The sequence below is a fragment of the Oncorhynchus mykiss genome, chromosome 20, assembly GCF_057628025.1.
Source record: "Oncorhynchus mykiss isolate SJ-2025 chromosome 20, ASM5762802v1, whole genome shotgun sequence".
Taxonomy (NCBI): Eukaryota; Metazoa; Chordata; class Actinopteri; order Salmoniformes; family Salmonidae; genus Oncorhynchus; species Oncorhynchus mykiss.
In genome coordinates, this window is record NC_143041.1 from 32003091 (window position 1) to 32024227 (window position 21137).

The following is a 21137-nucleotide window of genomic DNA, read 5'->3' on the forward strand; positions in this document are numbered from 1 at the left end:
CCTATCAGAAGCTTCTAAAGCCATGACATCATTTTCTGGAATTGTCCAAGCTGTTGAAAGGCAAAGTCAACTTAGTGTATGTAAACTTCTGACCCACTGGAATTGTGATACAGTGAAATAATCTGTAAACAATTGTTGGAAAAATTACTCCTAACCGACTTCCCAAAACTATAGTTTGTTAACAAGAAATATGTGGAGTGCTTGAAAAACTAGTTTTAATGACTCCAACCTGAGTGTATGTAAACTTCCCACTTCAACTGTATGTACAGTGCCTTGCGAAAGTATTCGGCCCCCTTGAACTTTGCGACCTTTTGCCACATTTCAGGCTTCAAACATAAAGATATAAAACTATTTTTTTGTGAAGAATCAACAAGTGGGACACAATCATGAAGTGGAACGACATTTATTGGATATTTCAAACTTTTTTAACAAATCAAAAACTGAAAAATTGGGCGTGCAAAATTATTCAGCCCCCTTAAATTAATACTTTGTAGCGCCACCTTTTGCTGCGATTACAGCTGTAAGTCGCTTGGGGTATGTCTCTATCAGTTTTGCACAGGTTGGATGGAGAGCATTTGTGAACAGCAGTTTTCAGTTTTTTCCACAGATTCTCAATTGGATTCAGGTCTGGACTTTGACTTGGCCATTCTAACACCTGGAAATGTTTATTTTTGAACCATTCCATTGTAGATTTTGCTTTATGTTTTGGATCATTGTCTTGTTGGAAGACAAATCTCCGTCCCAGTCTCAGGTCTTTTGCAGACTCCATCAGGTTCTCTTCCAGAATGGTCCTGTATTTGTCTCCATCCATCTTCCCATCAATTTTAACCATCTTCCCTGTCCCTGCTGAAGAAAAGCAGGCCCAAACCATGATGCTGCCACCACCATGTTTGACAGTGGGGATGGTGATGAGCTGTGTTGCTTTTACGCCAAACATAACGTTTTGCATTGTTGCCAAAAAGTTCAATTTTGGTGTCATCTGACCAGAGTACCTTCTTCCACATGTTTGGTGTGTCTCCCAGGTGGCTTGTGGCAAACTTTAAACACTTTTTATGGATATCTTTAAGAAATGGCTTTCTTTTGCCACTCTTCCATAAAGGCCAGATTTGTGCAATATACGACTGATTGTTGTCCTATGGACAGAGTCTCCCACCTCAGCTGTAGATCTCTGCAGTTCATCCAGAGTGATCATGGGCCTCTTGGCTGCATCTCTGATCAGTTTTCTCCTTGTATGAGCTGAAAGTTTAGAGGGACGGCCAGGTCTTGGTAGATTTGCAGTGGTCTGATACTCCTTCCATTTCAATATTATCACTTGCACAGTGCTCCTTGGGATGTTTAAAGCTTGGGAAATCTTTTTGTATCCAAATCCGGCTTTAAACTTCTTCACAACAGTATCTCGGACCTGCCTGGTGTGTTCCTTGTTCTTCATGATGCTCTCTGCACTTTTAACAGACCTCTGAGACTATCACAGTGCAGGTGCATTTATACGGAGACTTGATTACACACAGGTGGATTGTATTTATCATCATTAGTCATTTAGGTCAACATTGGATCATTCAGAGATCCTCACTGAACTTCTGGAGAGAGTTTGCTGCACTGAAAGTAAAGGGGCTGAATAATTTTGCACGCCCAATTTTTCAGTTTTTGATTTGTTAAAAAAGTTTGAAATATCCAATAAATGTTGTTCCACTGCATGATTGTGTCCCACTTGTTGTTGATTCTTCACAAAAAAATACAGTTTTATATCTATGTTTGAAGCCTGAAATGTGGCAAAGGGTCACAAAGTTCAAGGGGGCCGAATACTTTCGCAAGGCACTGTATATAAGTGGTGATTTATTTCATGCTTCAAGAAAGAGGTTTCTTCACCTCACAAAATTGTACATTTATCGCTGTCTTGTAATTGTTGTTATTGTCTTGTCTGTATTTCGTTCAATAACACTTTTTATTATTACTTTCTTCTTTTTTTTGTACATTTGCCAGCCATGTTCACTTAAAAATAAACCATCTATCACAGCACTAGCATTTATGAAAAATCATAAAAATGTTGTTTACTTTTGTCACTAATCTCCATATGGTGCTAACCTCACCCCATGCCCATAGGGTCTTAAACAGAGCTAAAGTTTGAGGGCCCACGGCCTCCTCTCTTCTCCTCAGGGGAGATGCCTGTGAAAGACAGGAAAACAACTTTACATTTACCATGTGGTAAACAATGACGACACATTATCTCATTTGCTAGATTAATAAGCAATCACGTTCCACTGTGGCATTAGTATTCTCTCTTAACCCTCAGGTTGAAGCTACCGGTAGTATTCATGTTTCTGTGTCCTCCTCTTCTCCCTCTGCCCTGTCGGACCTGGCCGTCAGAGTCTGCGTAATAGGCTGGCCTGGTGGCCTCCCGGGTGGTGCAGTGGTCTAAGGCACTGCATCGCAGTGCTAGTTGTGTCACCAGAGATTCTGGGTTCGAGCCCAGACTCTGTCGCAGCTGGCCGCGACCTGGAGGTCCATGGGGCGACGGACAGTTGTCCGGGTTAGGGAGGGTTTGGCCGGCAGGGATATCCTTGTCTCATCACGCACTAGCGACTCTTGTGGCGGGCTGGGCACAGTGCACACTGACCAAATCAAATCACATTTTATTTGTCACATACACATGGTTAGCAGATGTTAATGCGAGTGTAGCGAAATGCATGTGCATCCAGTTCCAACGATGCAGTAATAACCAACGGGTAATCTAATCTAACAATTTCACAACAACTACCTTATACACACAAGTGTAAAGGAATGAAGAATATGTGCATAAAAATATATGAATGAGTGATGGTACAGAACGGCATAAGCAAGATGCAGTAGATGGTATCGAGTACAGTACATACATATGAGATGAGTAATGTAGGGTATGTAAACATTATATGAAGTGGCATTGTTTAAAATGGCTAGTGATACATTTTTCATAAATCTTTAAGTCGCCAGGTGTACGGTGTTTCCTCCGACACATTGGTGTGGCTGGCTTCCGGGTTGGATGTGCGTTGTGTCAAGAAGCAGTGTGGCTAGTTTGGGTTGTGTTTCAGAGGACGCATGGCTCTCAACCTTTGCCTCTCCCGAGTCCCTACGGGAGTTGCAGCGATGAGACAAGACTGAACTACTACCAATTGGATACCACAAAAAAGGGGTAAAAAAAAAAAAAAAAAAAAATAGGCTGGCCTGGGGAGAACATCAGTGAGGGAATACAGTTAATCAATAGAGTTAATAAAACATTTTCACAAGGCAATACACAATAAAACATTTGGTACGTAAATACCACAATCAGAAGCCATGGATTACAGGCAACATTCGCACTGAGCTAAAGGGTAGAGCTGCTGCTTTCAAGGAGCGGCACTCTAACCCGGAAGCTTGTAAGAAATCCGGCTATGCCCGCTGATGAACATCAAACAGGCAAAGCGTCAATACAGGACTAAGATCGAATCATACTACACCGGCTCCGACCCTCATCAGATGTGGCAGAGCTTGCGAACTATTACAGACTACAAAGGGATGCATAGTCGAGAGCTGCCGGGTGACACAAGCCTACCAGATGAGCTAAATAACCTATATGCTCGCTCCGAGGCAAGTAACACTGAAATATGCATGAGAGCATCAGGACGTGCATTCCGAGCACGCGCTGACCAACTGGCAAGTATCTTCACTGACATTTTTCAACCTCTCCCTGTCTGAGTCTGTAATACCAACATGTTTCAAGCAGACCACCATAGTCCCTGTGCCCAAGAACACTAAAATAACCTACCTAAATGACTACCGACCCGTAGCACTCGCATCTGTAGCCATGAAATGCTTTGAAAGGCTGGTCATGGCTCGCATCAACACCATTACCCCAGAAACCCTAGACCCACTCCAATTTGCATACCGCACCAACAGATCCACATATAATGCTATCTCTATTGCATTCCACACTGCCCTTTCCCACCTGGACAAAAGGAACACCTATGTGAAAATGCTATTCATTGACTACAGCTCAGCGTTCAACACCATAGTGCCCTCAAAGCTGATCACTAAGCTAAGGATCCTGTGACTAAACACCTCCCTCTGCAACTAGATCCTGGACTTCCTGACGGGCCTCCCCCCAGGTGCTAAGGGCAGGTAACAACACACCTGGCACGCTGATAATCAACACAGTGGCCCCTCAGGTGTGCGTGCTCAGCCCCCTCCTGTTCTCCCTGTTCACTCATGACTGCACGACCAGGCACGACTCCAACACCATCATTAAGTTTTCTGATGACACAACAGTGGTAGGCCTGATCACCGACAACGATGAGACAGCCAATAGGGAGGAGGTCAGAGACCTGACCGTGTGGTGCAAGGACAACAACCTCTCCCTCAATGTGATCAAGACAAAGGAGATGATTGTGGACTACAGGAAAAGGAGGACCAAGCACGCCCCATTCTCATCGACGGGGCTGTAGTGGAGCAGGTTGAGAGCTTCAAGTTCCTTGGTGTCCACATCACCAATAAACGAACATGGTCCAAACACACCAAGACAGTCGTGAAGAGGGCATGGAAAAACCTATTCCCCCTCAGGAGACTGAAAAGATTTGGAATTGATCCTCAGATCCTCAAAAGATTTTACAGCTGCACCATTGAGGGCATCCTGATGGGTTGTATCACTGCCTGGTAAGGCAACTGCTCGGCCCCCAACTGCAAGGCACTACAGAGGGTAGTGCGTATGGTCCAGTCCATCACCGGGGCCAAGCTTCCTGCCATCCAGGACCTCTATACACCTTAGTCATAGACTGTTCTCTCTGCTGCTGCACAGCAAGCAGTAGCGGAGCACCAAGTATAGGTCCAAGAGGCTCCTAAATAGCTTCTACCCCCAAGCCATAAGACTACCCCCCCCCCGCCCTCTGGAACGCTGCTACTACTCTCTGTTATTATCTAAGCATAGTCACTTGAATAATTGCCTTGACACCGGTGCCCCCGCACATTGACAGACTCTGTACCGGTACCCCCTGTATATAGCCCCGCTATTGTTATTTACTGCTGCTCTCTTATTTGTTATTCTGGTCACTTACTGTTTTTTTTGTTGGTATTTTCTTAAAACTGCATTGTTGGTTCAGGGTTTGAAAGTAAGCATTTCACTGTAAGGTCTACTACACCTGTTGTATTCGGCCCATGTGACAAATAAAATTATATTTGATTTTAAGTAAACTTGGAGTCATGCGATGAGATGTTGTGTGGTCCTCCCGCTATGACTTGTCGGGAAAGCATTACATTTTTTAGGCTACAGATTAAATCAATTATGATGAACTTCACAGGGTGGTGAAAGTGCAAGGTGATGAGCTTGCTGCTCCTTTCCAATACATATTGAGGGTCCTATTCTGGTGACATGATGATCAATGCTTGGCTGCCATTTGACAAATAAGAATAATCTCGTTCTTTTCTCCATAATAATCTCATCATGTAGGCTATACCTGCGAGCTGTTGGCTAGAGCACATGTACCAGAGTGGGCACACTTGCTATACACTGAGCGTGTGTACGTAAATCTGAGAAACTCCATTTAGTATTATATTTTAAGTTTCAAATGGTTACATGAGACAAATGGTTTCTTAAGGCAAAAATGAAAGGAGGGTGATTGGTCTGGGTTGATGGGTGCGTGTATGATGTGCTCGTCTAGCAACCAAAAGGTTGCGAGTTCGCACCATGGAAAACTTTAGCATTTTAGCAAAATAGTAAATCTTCAACTAATTACTACTTTTTAGCTATTTTGCAACTACTTAGCATGTTAGCTAACCCTTCCCCTAACCCTTTAACCTAACTCCTAAACTTAACCATAACCCCTAGTCTAGCTAACATTAGCAAGATAGCTAACGTTAGCCACCTAGCTAGAATTCGTAACTTATCATGCGAAATGGGTGATGGACATCCACAAATTAATACATACCATACGAAAGGTAACATATCATAATAAATGGAGCGTCTCGGATTTAAGTACAAAATAATACGAAATGCTGCGAGACCAGGTTGCACAATCACATCTGTATCTATTTCCTCAACTAAGAATCAAACACACACAAACGTCTCCATGACAGATAAATCTTTTATGGCTTCAAAATCACAATGGGATGGCCATCCTATGCCGTTTAGACCTATGACTATAGCTTCATAATACCATCTTAAAATCTCATGAGCTTCAACTGTTCTGATCCGTTTGAAACCGCGAGTGAAACAGAGTGGAAGCTTGCGAGTTCAGGATGGTCGTGCGGGGCTACTATGACTATGAATTTGAGAGAGGAGTATCTCCTCCCAACAGCAGTATCTCCTCCCCACCAGATGTTCATGACCACAGAAGCGAGCTTAAATTACCTGACGGATCTGGCCACTGTTTCAACCTTAATTGGGGATCCAGATTGCTCTATTGGAAATGACCCCGATCCCTATGAACCTCCCTTTTTCCCAGATTATTATTACAAAGTTACCTTTCAGGAGTTCCATTCAGACCACCTCTTTCTGTGTAAAATGAAAATTTCCCAAAAACCAGACGGTTTTAAGTTCTGTCTGACAACAGCTCAGATATATCATGTATGGTGATGCTTATGGTTTCCATTGCATCAAAGTTTGTGGCAGAATTGAGGTGAGCTGTTGTAACTTCTCAAGTGTTATGTTATTGTTCTGTGTTGGACTGTGACATACATTTCATAGAATCCTGTTATCACTACACCTTTACACAAGGCCATTGTGTTCTTGAACTGTTGCTTGTATAAAAGGACTGTTGTGTAAACAATATGATAGTATTATCACCTCCCACTATACAGTGGCAAGAAAAAGTATGTGAACCCTTTGGTATTACCTGGATTTCTGCATTAATTGGTCATCAAATTTGATCCGATATTCATCTAAGTCACAACAATAGACAAACATAGTGCTTAAACTAATAACCCAAATTATTGTATTTTCTTGTCTATATTGAATACATAATTTAAATATTCACAGTGTAGGTCGTCTGTATTAAAGATTCACTATTATAATGATAAATTAGTCTCTGGATTGAGTTTTTCACAACAAGGCCTATTTATTAACCCTTTTAGACCATATTTTTCAACTATTACTTGTGAATTTCTGAGGCCTATAAGATTCCCACTGATCAGCGTGACATTTTTTCCCCGTGGATTTTGAAGAACATGGCTAAAACGTGAAATAGCTTATCTTATAACCTAATATAAAGTCCATTACAGGAATGTCAAGTAGTTATATGTTCGTGTTTTTTAACCACAAAATGGCCAATTATGAATAGAGCCTAGAGCTAGGCTTTACACAGCAAGCTAACACAGGCTTGTGGCACACATACCTGGACTTGAACACAGTCATCCATACATACAAATGGATTCAAAACAGCATAGGCTACATAAAAGTATATCTTGTAGGCATATCTCATGGGATTTTATTATTTTACTTTATATAAGTGCACAAAACATTAGGAACACCTGCTCATTCCATGACATAGACTGACCAGGTTTCCAGGTGAAACCTATGATCCCTTATTGTTATCACTTGTTAAATCCACTTCAAATCAGTGTAGATGAAGGGGAGGAGAAAGGTTAAAGGATGATTTTAAAGCCTTGAGACATGGATTGTGTATGTGTGCCATTTCGAGGGTGAATGGGTAAGACAAAATATTTAAGTACCTTTAAACAGGGTATGGTAGTAGGTGCCAGGTGCACCGGTTTGAGTGTGTAAAGAACTGCAATGCTGCTGGGTTTTCCACACTCAACAGTTTCCTGTGTGTATCAAGAATGGTCCACCACCCAAAGGACATCCAGCCAACAATTGTAGGAAGCATTGGAGTCAACATGGGCCAGCATCAGTGATGGAAAAAGTACTAAATTGTCATACTTGAGTAAAAGTCAAGTTACCTTAATAGAAAATGTACTCAAGTAAAGGTGAAAGTCACCCAGTAAAATACTAATTGAGTAAGTCTAAAAGTATTTGGTTTTGAATATACTTAAGTATAAAAAATAAATGTTATTGCTAAAATATACTTAAGTATCAAAAGTAACAGTACAAATCGTTTTCGAATTCCTTAAATTAAGCAAACCAGATGGCACCATTTTATTTTTATTTTTTTACAGGTGGCTAGGGGCACACTCCAACATGCCGACATAATTTACAAAACTAAGCATGTGTGTTTAGTGAGTCCACCAGATCATCAGTAGGGATGACCAGGGATGTTCTCTTGATAAGTGTGTGAATTGGACCATTTATTTTAAACTACTTCTTAAAAAAACAGTTACTATTTACTATCAGTAACGTAACTTTTGTATTACCCAAACTCAGTAATGTAATCTGATTACATTCAGTTACTTTCCGATTACTTTTCCCTTAAGAGGCATTCAAAGAAGATACAAATGTATGGTACCAATTGAACCACATCTATTGCAGGATAAATCAATGTTAAAGATTACATAGCTGGCCATATATGGATGTTAAATTCTACTTTATTGGTTGGTTATGTAGACTTCTTCTAAACCATCGCTTTCAACTACATATAATAATATGATTAAAATGATATCTTTCCATTAAAAACCAAAGTCTATCAGAATTCCAGTCATTACAATACATGTTATACCCCTTGATCTTCAAGAATAGGACTTGGAAATTATATATATATATATATATATATATATATATATATATATATATATATTAGCCAAATTGTTTTACCTGGGCATAACCCCAAAACGAAGGACTTATTAGCCAACCCTACTCTGTTGTTTATGATTTTGTTGTCATGGAGGACTGATTGGGCTCATTGATTCAAGTTGAAAAATAAATGCTGCGCTCATGAAATGGCATGCTTTGAGAACTACTGAAAAGTGCTATTTACATGTGAAAAATTAATGCCATGTGCTGCATTTGCTATAGGCCTATTGATACACGTTTTGTTGGTGACAATTTGGTATCTTGATAATCCAAAAATGTAATTAAGGGATGGGCCTGGAGAAATGTAACCACTCTCAGATTAGCCTGACCATCCATGATATCAAAATTATTGTTTTAACCATGTTATGAGGCTACAGTGTTTATTTACATTTACAATGTTACAAACATTGGAGAAAAACAAGCTTGTATTTTGGGTTCTCATGGAGTGTGACAGTTGAACTAAGCTCCTGAGGCATTTATAAGTTATATTCTTCAAAAATCAATGGATATATATATAATTTATATGTCCAAAAATGGATGTAGCAACAGATTGCCCCTTTAAGTCTATCAAAAATGTATGAGTTTGAACATTTGTCCATTAGGCCTATGGATTAAATATTTTTTATCAGTATGCAATAGCTGAGCAATAAAAGCCCCACTTTTATTCCATAGGCTGGGATTCTGTAGCTGTTGCAAGAGCACATTGTCACTGGGTTTCCACTGGTTTCAAAAACAATGATTGATAGGCAGCTTAAACTTTTTGAATACTATCATTATTGGGTGCATGGGCGTCTTGGCCCTCACAGTTAACATCCATTTGAAGAGCATAACATGAGGTCTTTGAGTTGTTAATTCAGAGTTTCCTCTTGATTGCTAGCAATAGCATAAATTCTTCATTTAAGCTATTTTGCTTGGCAATGGGAGCACTCTCTATACATGCACTCTTTCTTCGGGTTCACACAGCACAAAGACTCAAAAACTTTCTCAGTGTTGCTGCAGCTGATCACTTTGTGATACTGTAGTTAGTCCGCCATGAACTGGAGGTTGGCGTGGGTTTTGCAGAGACATGTGTCCCTATCCTGAACTGTTGGCTTGACATCCCAAAAAGGACATCTTTTGCAGAATTCACAGTAGGAAATTTGAATTTCTAAATATTCCTTCTTAATCTTCTGATAAAGGTTCTGAATTGTGCCATTCAAGAAGCGCTTCTGCTTGTTCTTCTTGTTCCTCGTTAGTGGGTCCTTTTTCCCTGTTGTTGTTTTGATGTCATCACGTTCATAGAATCTAATGATTTTCTCTTCTGTGGCTGTGCTAATTCTGTTACACTGATTTTTCCTGGAGTATTGAAGACTTGATGGCCTGTTTTCATTTGCCCTCATTGCTTTTGCTGAAAATCCTAATTCTGTTTGTAGCTTTGACCAGCCCATACTTTCTCAGGATGTTTCCTCTGAGCATTTTTGAAGCCACTTGTTTGTCCTTGGCACTGCACCTTTTTTTTAATACTTTTGTTTTAACTCTGCAATGATGGCATTTTGAAACAATAAAATCCTTCTCAAATTCTTTGGAGTTCCCTTCATTTGCTGTTTTGTCTTTGGGGAATCTTGTCTCTTCATTTTGTTCATCAGTCGATCGTACCTTTTTTTGTATTTCTCAGCTTTCCATAAAGCATTATCAAGTTTGACATTTGTCATATTAAGATCTCTGTAGGCTTTTGAGCGACCTCTTCCAACCTTTTTCCTTCCAGCAAGTATTTGACTTCTCATTCATGTTGCAGACGATGAGGAGGGGGTATCAGGGTGTGCATCGGGGGCAGGTATGTTGGCCTCATGTTCTGGCTGCAAGTCATCTGGTGACTGAGGTGGTGTGTTGGCTGATAAGTAGGTCTCCATTGCAACTGTTCTCTTTAAAGTCTGTCTTCTATTCCGTTGGTTACATTTCCATCTCTTGTTTCTTTGTTCTCGCTTTGTAAGCTCAGAGATAGATTTCACTTCTCCCGACTCTTTTTCCTTCCAGTATCTCTCCCTGTCTTTTTGCAGATGTTCCTGGTATCGTATATGATCATTTTTATATTGTTTCTATATGTCTGTGACCTCTGAGCTGTTTTATGTGGAATCTTCTAAAAATAAAGACAAAAACTACTTAGTTTTTGTGCACACCATGGAGCATTTTCTAGATTAAATTAATTTAAACCATGATTAAATAAGCCTAAAGTACAAATAAAAAAATAAAAAAGTACAATAAAAACAAATAAGGTAATGGATGTGTCATTTCCACCACTTTCTGTCATTTCCACCACACTTAACTTTGTGATGGCAATGACTGTGATGGAAATGACATTTCTACAGTTTCAGGAGAAAATGGACAGTTTAGCATGCTTTGATTAGTATTACAGCTAGCATATTGTTCACACTAAACACAAAATATTTGTTTTAATTCAAAAGTTGTACCACAAATTAAATAAATGATAGCCTGTTCGGAAATGACTGACAATTAAAATATTCTGGACACAAGCAATATTTACAGTGCCTTGTGAAAGTATTCGGCCCCCTTGAACTTTGCGACCTTTTGCCACATTTCAGGCTTCAAACATAAAGATATAAAACTGTATTTTTTTTGTGAAGAATCAAGTCTCCATATAAATGCACCTGCACTGTGATAGTCTCAGAGGTCCGTTAAAAGCGCAGAGAGCATCATGAAGAACAAGGAACACACTAGGCAGGTCCGAGATACTGTTGTGAAGAAGTTTAAAGCCGGATTTGGATACAAAAGATTTTCCAAGCTTTAAACATCCCAAGGAGCACTGTGCAAGCGATAATATTGAAATGGAAGGAGTATCAGACCACTGCAAATCTACCAAGACCTGGCCGTCCCTCTAAACTTTCAGCTCATACAAGGAGAAGACTGATCAGAGATGCAGCCAAGAGGCCCATGATCACTCTGGATGAACTGCAGAGATCTACAGCTGAGGTGGGAGACTCTGTCCATAGGACAACAATCAGTCGTATATTGCACAAATCTGGCCTTTATGGAAGAGTGGCAAGAAGAAAGCCATTTCTTAAAGATATCCATAAAAAGTGTTGTTTAAAGTTTGCCACAAGCCACCTGGGAGACACACCAAACATGTGGAAGAAGGTGCTCTGGTCAGATGAAACCAAAATTGAACTTTTTGGCAACAATGCAAAACGTTATGTTTGGCGTAAAAGCAACACAGCTCATCACCCTGAACACACCATCCCCACTGTCAAACATGGTGGTGGCAGCATCATGGTTTGGGCCTGCTTTTCTTCAGCAGGGACAGGGAAGAAGGTTAAAATTGATGGGATGATGGATGGAGCCAAATACAGGACCGTTCTGGAAGAAAACCTGGAGTCTGCAAAAGACCTGAGACTGGGACAGAGATTTGTCTTCCAACAAGACAATGATTCAAAACATAAAGCAAAATCTACAATGGAATGGTTCAAAATTAAACATATCCAGGTGTTAGAATGGCCAAGTCAAAGTCCAGACCTGAATCCAATCGAGAATCTGTGGAAAGAACTGAAAACTGCTGTTCAAATGCTCTCCATCCAACCTCACTGAGCTCGAGCTGTTTTGCAAGGAGGAATGGGAAAACATTTCAGTGTCTCGATGTGCAAAACTGATAGAGACATACCCCAAGCGACTTACAGCTGTAATCGCAGCAAAAGGTGGCGCTACAAAGTATTAACTTAAGGGGGCTGAATAATTTTGCACGCCCAATTTTTCAGTTTTTGATTTGTTAAAAAAGTTTGAAATATCCAATAAATGTCGTTCCACTTCATGATTGTGTCCCACTTGTTGTTGATTCTTCACAAAAAAATACAGTTTTATATCTTTATGTTTGAAGCCTGAAATGTGGCAAAAGGTCGCAAAGTTCAAGGGGGCCGAATAATTTCGCAAGGCACTGTACCTCGATTTTTCTTCAACTTCTGGACATCACATCTGGAACAACTGTCCACTGCAGCCATGTGCTAAAGTAGCTAAAATACTTGATAGGGAGGTGTTTAAAAAAGTATGGGGTGATTCCAGTGTGAACTTAACATACAAATATTTGTATTTGTTTTATTTTTTATAAAATCTGGTTAAATGCTCTACTAACAAAAAAGCTGTTAGAAATGTAAGTATATGCATGTCCCTTAAGTCCTTGTGTAATTGTAATGTGATATTGTACCCCCTAGCTCAATTGTCTATTGTTTGTAATCTATGAATGCTTGTGTTCCCTCGTATGCTTTATGTATTGATTTGTTGTGAATAAAAATAAAAAAATAAAATAATAAAGGCACTTCTGTGCAGACTACAGGCAGCTGAACTATATAACCATGAAGGATTCCTATCCTCTCAAGTGCATAGATAATGCACTGGACTAGTAGAATACACAAGGCGCAATTACGAAAATTGGCAATTATTCCTTTTGATGTGTCAGTCACTCAATTAGCCATGTCAACTAACAATTGCAGGAAATGTGGTTCAAAACAGCAAACATTTCTCTCCACCCCATGGCAAAATGTTTATAATTGCAGGAAGTGTTATAAACTTGCAAAATGTTCTCTCTGCCCATTGACAAAATGGTATAATAGTAGAAAACGTGCTTTAAAACGGCAACATTTCCTCTAAATATACTTTGAACATTTTCTCTCCCAAGAGAGTAGTGCAACCAAATCACGCTGAGGGCCAAAAAAAATAGATTCAATAACATACATCTGGTGTAATATAAGTAATTGTTGGTACCATGATTGTATTCGAAATGTGTAAGTATTTACACGAAGATGGACCACGAAGTTCGCCATTTCCCCCTTCACCAAAATGGGGGATCCTGTTAACTGCAAACAATGCCTGTAGTACCGCGGGTCGGCCTGGAACTTCGTCTGCAATGAGAGGGTGCAGTCGTTCTGCGCTGGTTCCCTGAGTTAAGGTTAGGTTTCCGGGAGAGGAAGCTGATCCGAGATGTGGAAACTTCAAGGCGACATAATATCACTGCACGGGAGTTTTCCTACTGCCAGTAAACGTTTGTAGCAGGCGGGTCTAACATTTCATTGGAAGTTGTGTACGGTGTAGCCTGCCGATTGGAGCAACGTCCTGAGGTTTGGCTGTACCGGAAATGCCTCAATTTATTTAGACAGACAAAAGGCTCTCAAGTCATCTAAAATAACAATAGCTTATTCATATAGACATTCAAATACGTTTCATATAGTTTTACATAGGCCTATAGACTCGACAAAATAAAACATGGTCGGGATAGGATTAGCCCACATTTCCCTGATATTCGTTTTATGTCAACGTCATGTCGACTCTTACGGTAAGTAATTCTTGCCCTAAAATAGTTGGCTATAAATGTTGCTTTGTGATTAATCACTTGGAGCTGATGTTACTGTAAGTATTTAATACAGTATTCATGCTTAGTTTTTTCGACAACATAATGCAGGCTATAGGCCACTGTACAATATGCTAATGTTCTTGGAATTTATATTGCTATTCCAAAAGTATGCTTAGTATGAAAATATGTTCGAGGATCTCTTGGCGTAACTGCTAAGGTGTTGGGTTGACAGTCGCTGGACCTGCGTTCGAGTCCCGGTCGAACCTTCGCTACAATATTGTCAGTCCATGTGTTTTCTTTTATTCAGGCGGTGGACGGATACACAAACAGTTATCCTTAAAGTAGTCAGTTGTTGTCAATAAATAAGGTGCTAGTTCGCAATAAGTGGTGAGCACTGTTTATTGTCAGTTGGTTTTGCATTATGTTTGTATGCCAGTAGCCTAAGTCAAGTTTTTTGTTCCTTCAACCTCCGTGGGAAATTCACTGTAGATTTCACACTTACACCACAGAGAAAAACATACAGTTACAGTAGACCTCTCTGTGGTCTGACACCTCTGTGATCTGACACGTCTAACTTCATGTGTGGGTTATTACTGTACCCTCAGTGTTTTTTATGGAGTGGTCTAGTCTAGTGTGTTGTGCTCCACAGAACAGAGGATATTGCCTTTCTCCACTCTAAAGTAACATTTATGTTGTGAAACTAAATCCGGAAGTGTATTTCCCCAAAACAGCACAGATGCTGTGTGAGGAAATGTTCAATCGTTTGTACGTGCACTACATACCATACATAATGGCCCACTGAAACATGAGTAATTCTTCTGTAATTAATGAACATTTTGTTATATCCAACATCCAATTATCCCCTGACAATGAGACCAGTTCCTTTCTGACTTCATACAGGCTGATATTTTCACCTTCCTCAGCTAATAGTGCCAGGCTTCTACTGCAAGTGAGATGTTATCTTCCCTGCAATCACTTACTATACCATATGTTGTGCTGGAGATTTATCAGGTTGTTTAACTTGCACACAATGCAGCCCATATCTTGAATATATCCCAGTGAACTTAAAGCTGCACGTAGAAATGTGAGTTATAGAAAGCATATGGGGGCGGCAGGTAGCCTAGTGGTTAGAGCATTGGGCCAGTAACCTGAAAGGTTTCTAGTTTGAATCCTCGAGCTGACAAGGTAAAAATCTGTCGTTCTGCCCCTGAACAAGGCAGTTTAATTAACCCACTGTTCCTAGGCTGTCATTGTAAATAAGAATTTGTTCTTAACGGACTTTCCTAGTTAAATAAAGGTAAAATACACATCTAAAAAGTGGTAGATGTGCTCTATTTCTTTGTTTCTCGTTCTTACATGTATTTTTTACATATTTTTCTTCTGGTTTTGTACACAGTTTCAAACAGCTGAAAATACAATATTTTTGGTTATAGAAAATATATTTCACAGAAATTTAGATGGTACAATATTCTCTACACTATTCATTGCTTGTTTATTCACATAAACAGACATTCAAATCAAACTTTATTTGTCACATACGCCAAATACAAGTGTAGACCTTATCGTGAAATGCTTACTTACAAGCCCTTAACCAACAGAAGAGTTAAGAAAATATTTACCAAATAAACTAAAGCAAAGAATTATAAAAAGTAACACAATAGCATAACAACAACGAGGCTATATACAGGGGATACCGGTACCGAGTCAGTGTGTGGAGGTACAGGTTAGAGGTAATTTGTACATGTAGCAGCAGTGTACAAAACAAATGGAAGGGAGGGGGGGGGGGTAAATGTAATAGTCCGGTGGCCATTTGATTAATTGTTCAACAGCCTTATGGCTTGGGGGTAGAAGCTGTTAAGAAGCCTTAGCAGTAAATGTCAGTTGGCTTTTCGTAGCCGATCACATTCAGAGTATCTCTACCGCTCCTGCTGTCTCTAGAGAGTTGACAGCAAGGAGTCATCAGGCCAGGTAGTCCTGAGGCATGGTCCTAGGGCTCAGGTCCAGAGAGAGAGAGAGAGACAGAGAATACTTAAATTCACACAGGACACCAGATAAGACAGGAGAAATACTCCAGATATAACAGACTGACCATAGCCCCCCGACGCATAAATACTGGACGCTAAGACAGGAGGGGTCGGGAAACACTGTGGCCCCATCCAACGATACCCCCGGACAGGGCCTAACAGGCAGGATATAACCCCAACCACTTTGCCAAAGCACAGCCCCCACACCACTAGAGGGATATCTTCAACCACCAACTTACCAGTATATGGCCAATATAGCAAGGCTAATGGCTGGATCCAGGCACTCCGTGATGCATCGTGCCTAAGAACAGCCCTTAGCAGTGGTATAATGGCCATATACCACACCCCCTTGTGCCTTATTGCTTAATTATAGCACAGTTTTAGAAACTGGTTCTGACTGACTTTCTACTATTTTATCCTACAGTTCCTCCTCCCGTCAACGTGAGCCTCATCTGCCACAATTTTCACAATGTGATCTATTGGAACTACAGTGAACCATCTCTGCAGCCACAGTTCAATGTGGAAATGACAAGAAAATATTCTGGGTAGGTGCTGCAGCACCTAAGAGGTTTCTTAATCTCTCACCAAATAGGGCCTATGTTATCCAATGTAGGTTAAATAGCCAGTGAATATTATTTAAGTCTTTCTTGCCACAATTTCAAGTAGAAATTGGAAAATTGAAATGCACTGTCAGACCCATACAAATGTAAAGTCCTGTCAACAGTTCTTTGTCAGCTTTTCCATTGTAATTGTGAACTAACATTTTAGTCCAAATCAGAGGTTGCCACTAACCCACAAAAATTGTTTTCCTCTATCTTTCAGTGCTGCCTTGGTTTGTTCAAACACTTCCCTCTACCACTGCGATGTCTCCTCATTTACCAAAGTAATAGAAGAGGGCTACCGTTTCATATTGACTGCTGTTGGACAGAATACCAATTCTCCCGAAATTTCATTCACCTACGATGATACAGTGTATTCAGACGTGGTGGTACATTGTAAGTTCTCACACTAGTAGCCTCGGTTTTTCTAATGACTGCCTTGCCTGGTTCACCAACTACTTTGCAGACAGAGTTCAGTGTGTCAAATCGGAGGGCATGTTGTCCGGTCCTCTGGCAGTCTCTATGGGGGTGCCACAGGGTTCAATTCTCGGGCCGACTCTTTTCTCTGTATATATCAATGATGTTGCTCTTGCTGCGGGCGATTCTGTATACTTCTGGCCCTTCCTTGGACACTGTGCTATCTAACCTCCAAACGAGCTTCAATGCCATACAACACTCCTTCCGTGGCCTCCAACTGGTCTTAAACGCTAGTAAAATCAAATGCATGCTTTTCAACCGTTCGCTGCCTGCACCCACACGCCCGACTAGCATCACCACCCTGGATGGTTCCGACATAGAATATGTGGACATCTATAAGTACCTAGGTGTCTGGTTAGACTGTAAACTCTCCTTCCAGACTCATATCAAACATCTCCAATCCAAAATCAAATCTAGAATCGTCTTTCTATTTCGCAACAAAGCCTCCTTCACTCACACCGCCAAACTTACCCTAGTAAAACTGACTATCCTACCGATCCTCGACTTCGGCGATGTTATCTACAAAATAGCTTCCAATACTCTACTCAGCAAACTGGATGCAGTTTATCACAGTGCCATCCGTTTTGTTACTAAAGCACCTTATACCACCCACCACTGCAACCTGTATGCTCTAGTCGGCTGGCCCTCGCTACATATTCGTCGCCAGATGGCTCCAGGTCATCTACAAGTTCATACTAGGTAAAGCTCCGCCTTATCTCAGTTCACTGGTCACAATGGCAACACCCACCCGTAGCACGCGCTCCAGCAGTTGTATCTCACTGATCATCCCTAAAACCATCACCTCATTTGGCCGCCTTTCCTTCCAGTTCTCTGCTGCCTGTGATAGGACTGAATTGCAAAAATCATTGAAGTTGGAGACTTTTATCTCCCTCACCAACTTTAAACATCTGCTATCTGAGCAGCTAACCGATCGCTGCAGCTGTACATAGTTCATCGGTTAATAGCCCACCCAATTTACCTACCTCATCCCCATACTGTTTTTATTTATTTACTTTTCTGCTCTTTTGCACACTAGTATCTCTATCTCTCTGCACACAATGTATATAAAATCTTTTCTTTCTTTATTATTTTTTTGTACTGTGTTATTGACTTGTTTACTGTTTACTCCATGTGTAACTCTGTGTTGTTGTCTGTTCACACTGCTATGCTTTATCTTGGCCAGGTCGCAGTTGTAAATGAGAACTTGTTCTCAACTAGTCTACCTGGTTAAATAAAGGTGAAATAAACACTGAGCTAACCAAAAGGTGAATTATGGGAACAATGTTATACAGTATGTAGTGATTGAATTTGGGTAGTATCTTGAAAGGGTTTGTAAGTACACTGTATGCACTGCAGCACATGTAGCATTTCTTTGTTGATCTGACCACACAATGCTCAGAGCCGGGAGATTTTGAACATATTTTCTGACCTCAGATTTTTTCACAAAGTAATGGTCTTTTGTGTGTTTTTTTTAGGCTCATTGGATTTCCCACCTGTCAACATCTCTGCTGTATCTGATCAAATTATCAAAGTTCAATTCATTCACCCGTTTCACATCTACAAATATGCCATCATCAAAAATGAAAGACCGGATCATAAGGAATTTCATTACATGGTTGTCGCAGAAGATCCGTTGGTGAGAACTGCTGGAAATTCATGACTTAGGAATTACTATATGATGGTTTCTGGGAACCACCTTTGTAGAAATTTAGATTTTTCTCATGTGTATACCCGCTGCAAATAGTTTTCACTTGCAAGCAAAGAAGCTTTATTTTTAAAAAGGGAACACATTTCCTATATTTTTATGAACATTATATAAAACAGTTTTTTTTGGAACATAGGCTAAATATATTCATTTTTTTATTTCCCCAGAAAGAGCATAGTTTTACCTGCTCCTACAAGCAACACCATGTGTGTGAGGCTGAAATACCAGTCGATGGAAAGATGGATAGGCACTGCGTCAAGATGAAAGGAAAAATGAACAATGTTCATGTCTCAGCTCACCAGAACATATGCATTGAGGGGAAGCATGGGGATTCTGGTAAGACTCTAAATTTCTCACATGATGGATACGTCAGTCATATTAGCTCTAAACCACATCTGCTAATATCTGATACGTCCTTTGAAAGTTATATTTGTCTGTATTGTCATATTATGGCTGATTTTAGCAGCAAATGCTCAATTAGAATACTACAGTTTTGAATGTGAAATCAGTTTGACTGTCAGTCTAACTGCTGGACTTGTTCCCTGTAGGTCCTAGCTACACTGCCCTCTACATTGTGATCCCTATCGTTGCCATGGTGGTGATTGCGTTCATCGTGTGGCTGATATACAGGAAACTGACAAGCGGCTCATTCCCTCAACCAAAGATTTTGGTGTGTTCAGCCTTTCAACTGTTTGGCCTGCACTGCAGTGGATTTAGTCATAAAGCTACTACATATAGACTAGATTATAGTCATGCAGAGAGTTTCAGGAGAGCACTTGGTGGTACATTGTAGAAATGAGGAGTGTCATGTTCCTATTGGAGTTATCAAACTATTGATATGCTACTACCTGTAAACACTGTCAAAACAATAGCAAATTTAAAAACATATTTCACCCACAGAATGTTTGACTGAATGTTGCATATTCTCCTTCTCTGGTAGGCTTCCGTGCTGACACATATGAGTTCAGGTGAGTCCCTTATGCAGCCTGAAAGAGACATTCTGAGTGAGTTACAAACAGGTGGCTCCCCCCTGCTGCAGACCCCCATGGAATCTTTGCCAGATGAGACCCTCACAGTCATCAGTACCCCCCAGGAAGAGGTCCTCCGCCTCCCCATTGGACTGAAGGACCAGGAGTGGAGCGGTGGGGAGGTCATGTTGCCTAACGAGGGGTCAGGCTCTTCACTGCAGGTAACGAGAGAGTTGGGACTGGAGGTGAAGAGTGACTTATCTGAGCTGTCGGACTATGACTGCCCCCATAGACCTGTGATTATTCCTGTGATAGAGGAGATGAGTCCTGGGGACATTGTTACAGGATACAAGATCTGAGTTTCTCTCAAGAGAAAGTATGGTGATTTATTTACATATGCTCAGCTCGTGCATCTACTTAACCACACCTGAATCTGTTTGGGGTAGAGCAGGGTATTCAGTTTAGTCTTTGATTGGTTGTTCTAGGCCTACAGCCTGGAGTCCTACCAATACTTTTCCTGTTCCTTTAACCATTTAAATGGGCAGCCTATGGTGGAGATGGAGAGGATAATCAGAGGGGTAACCTGGGACTGTTGCTTACTCAGGTGAACCAGGGATAGTGAAAACCAAGTGGTCTTGAATGCTGGGAACTGCCCCATTGTAATGTTGAATTTCATTAGACCGAATTAATACATTTCCGACAGCATATTTGTAAAAAAAAAAAAATTAAAAAGTGTTCCTCTTGTCCATTCTTTTACTGTGCCTACTTGAGTGACATGACTGTTTTCTAAGGTAGCAAGAGAATAAGGGTTGCAAGAGCAGAATGAATGATATTCATTAGGTTATTGTCTTGTGCTGTGTATATTAGTTCTATTTGCACTTTTTACACAACTGTCATACATGTACAATGTTTCAAAATGTATTATTAGGTCCTATTAATTTCAGATGACCAAGTTATACCAATGCAATTGGATTGATGTGGTGATAATAATGAATGTTGTTATCAGTGCCTTGCTGTTTGCCCTATACCTAATTATTTAGTTTTTAATTGTGTACAATTTTGACGCTATACTTTTCATACAGCTAAAATTATATATAAAAAAAGTCTGTGCAAACTAATTCTGTTGTATTTGTTTTAAATCATCTTTCCCCAATAATTTCCCTTGTCTTCATTTTTTTGTATTTTCTTTGCATAATATACAATCAAAGCTAATTCAATGGATTATTGTAATTACTATGTTAATAAATGCAGATTTGAAAGAGCAAACAAATTGTTATCCTTGCAGGGTAGACTGAAGGACATTTGTCAATGAAATTCCATTTCATGTCAATTAAATTATACCGTAA

General features: G+C 40.3%; 1 protein-coding gene across 1 annotated transcript; it reads left to right on the forward strand.

Annotated features, from left to right (window-relative positions):
• The first annotated feature begins 13557 nt into the window (after positions 1-13557).
• Positions 13558-21061, forward strand: LOC110499283 (interferon gamma receptor 1-like). Its single transcript, XM_021576325.3, has 7 exons — positions 13558-14000; positions 16467-16587; positions 16865-17037; positions 18594-18754; positions 18991-19159; positions 19372-19493; positions 19764-21061. The coding sequence occupies exons 1-7, from the start codon at positions 13931-13933 to the stop codon at positions 20148-20150; spliced, it is 1203 nt and encodes a 400-aa protein (XP_021432000.1). The 5' UTR covers positions 13558-13930; the 3' UTR covers positions 20151-21061.
• Positions 21062-21137: the final 76 nt, after the last annotated feature.

Excerpts from the sequence above, each read along its gene's own strand:
- LOC110499283 (XM_021576325.3), top strand. The coding sequence starts at position 13,931 with ATGGTCGGGATAGGATTAGCCCACATTTCCCTGATATTCGTTTTATGT. Across the intron at positions 18,755-18,990 it reads TTGTCGCAGAAGATCCGTTG|AAAGAGCATAGTTTTACCTG; the intron begins GTGAGAACTGCT and ends TTATTTCCCCAG. Across the intron at positions 19,160-19,371 it reads GGGGAAGCATGGGGATTCTG|GTCCTAGCTACACTGCCCTC; the intron begins GTAAGACTCTAA and ends TGTTCCCTGTAG.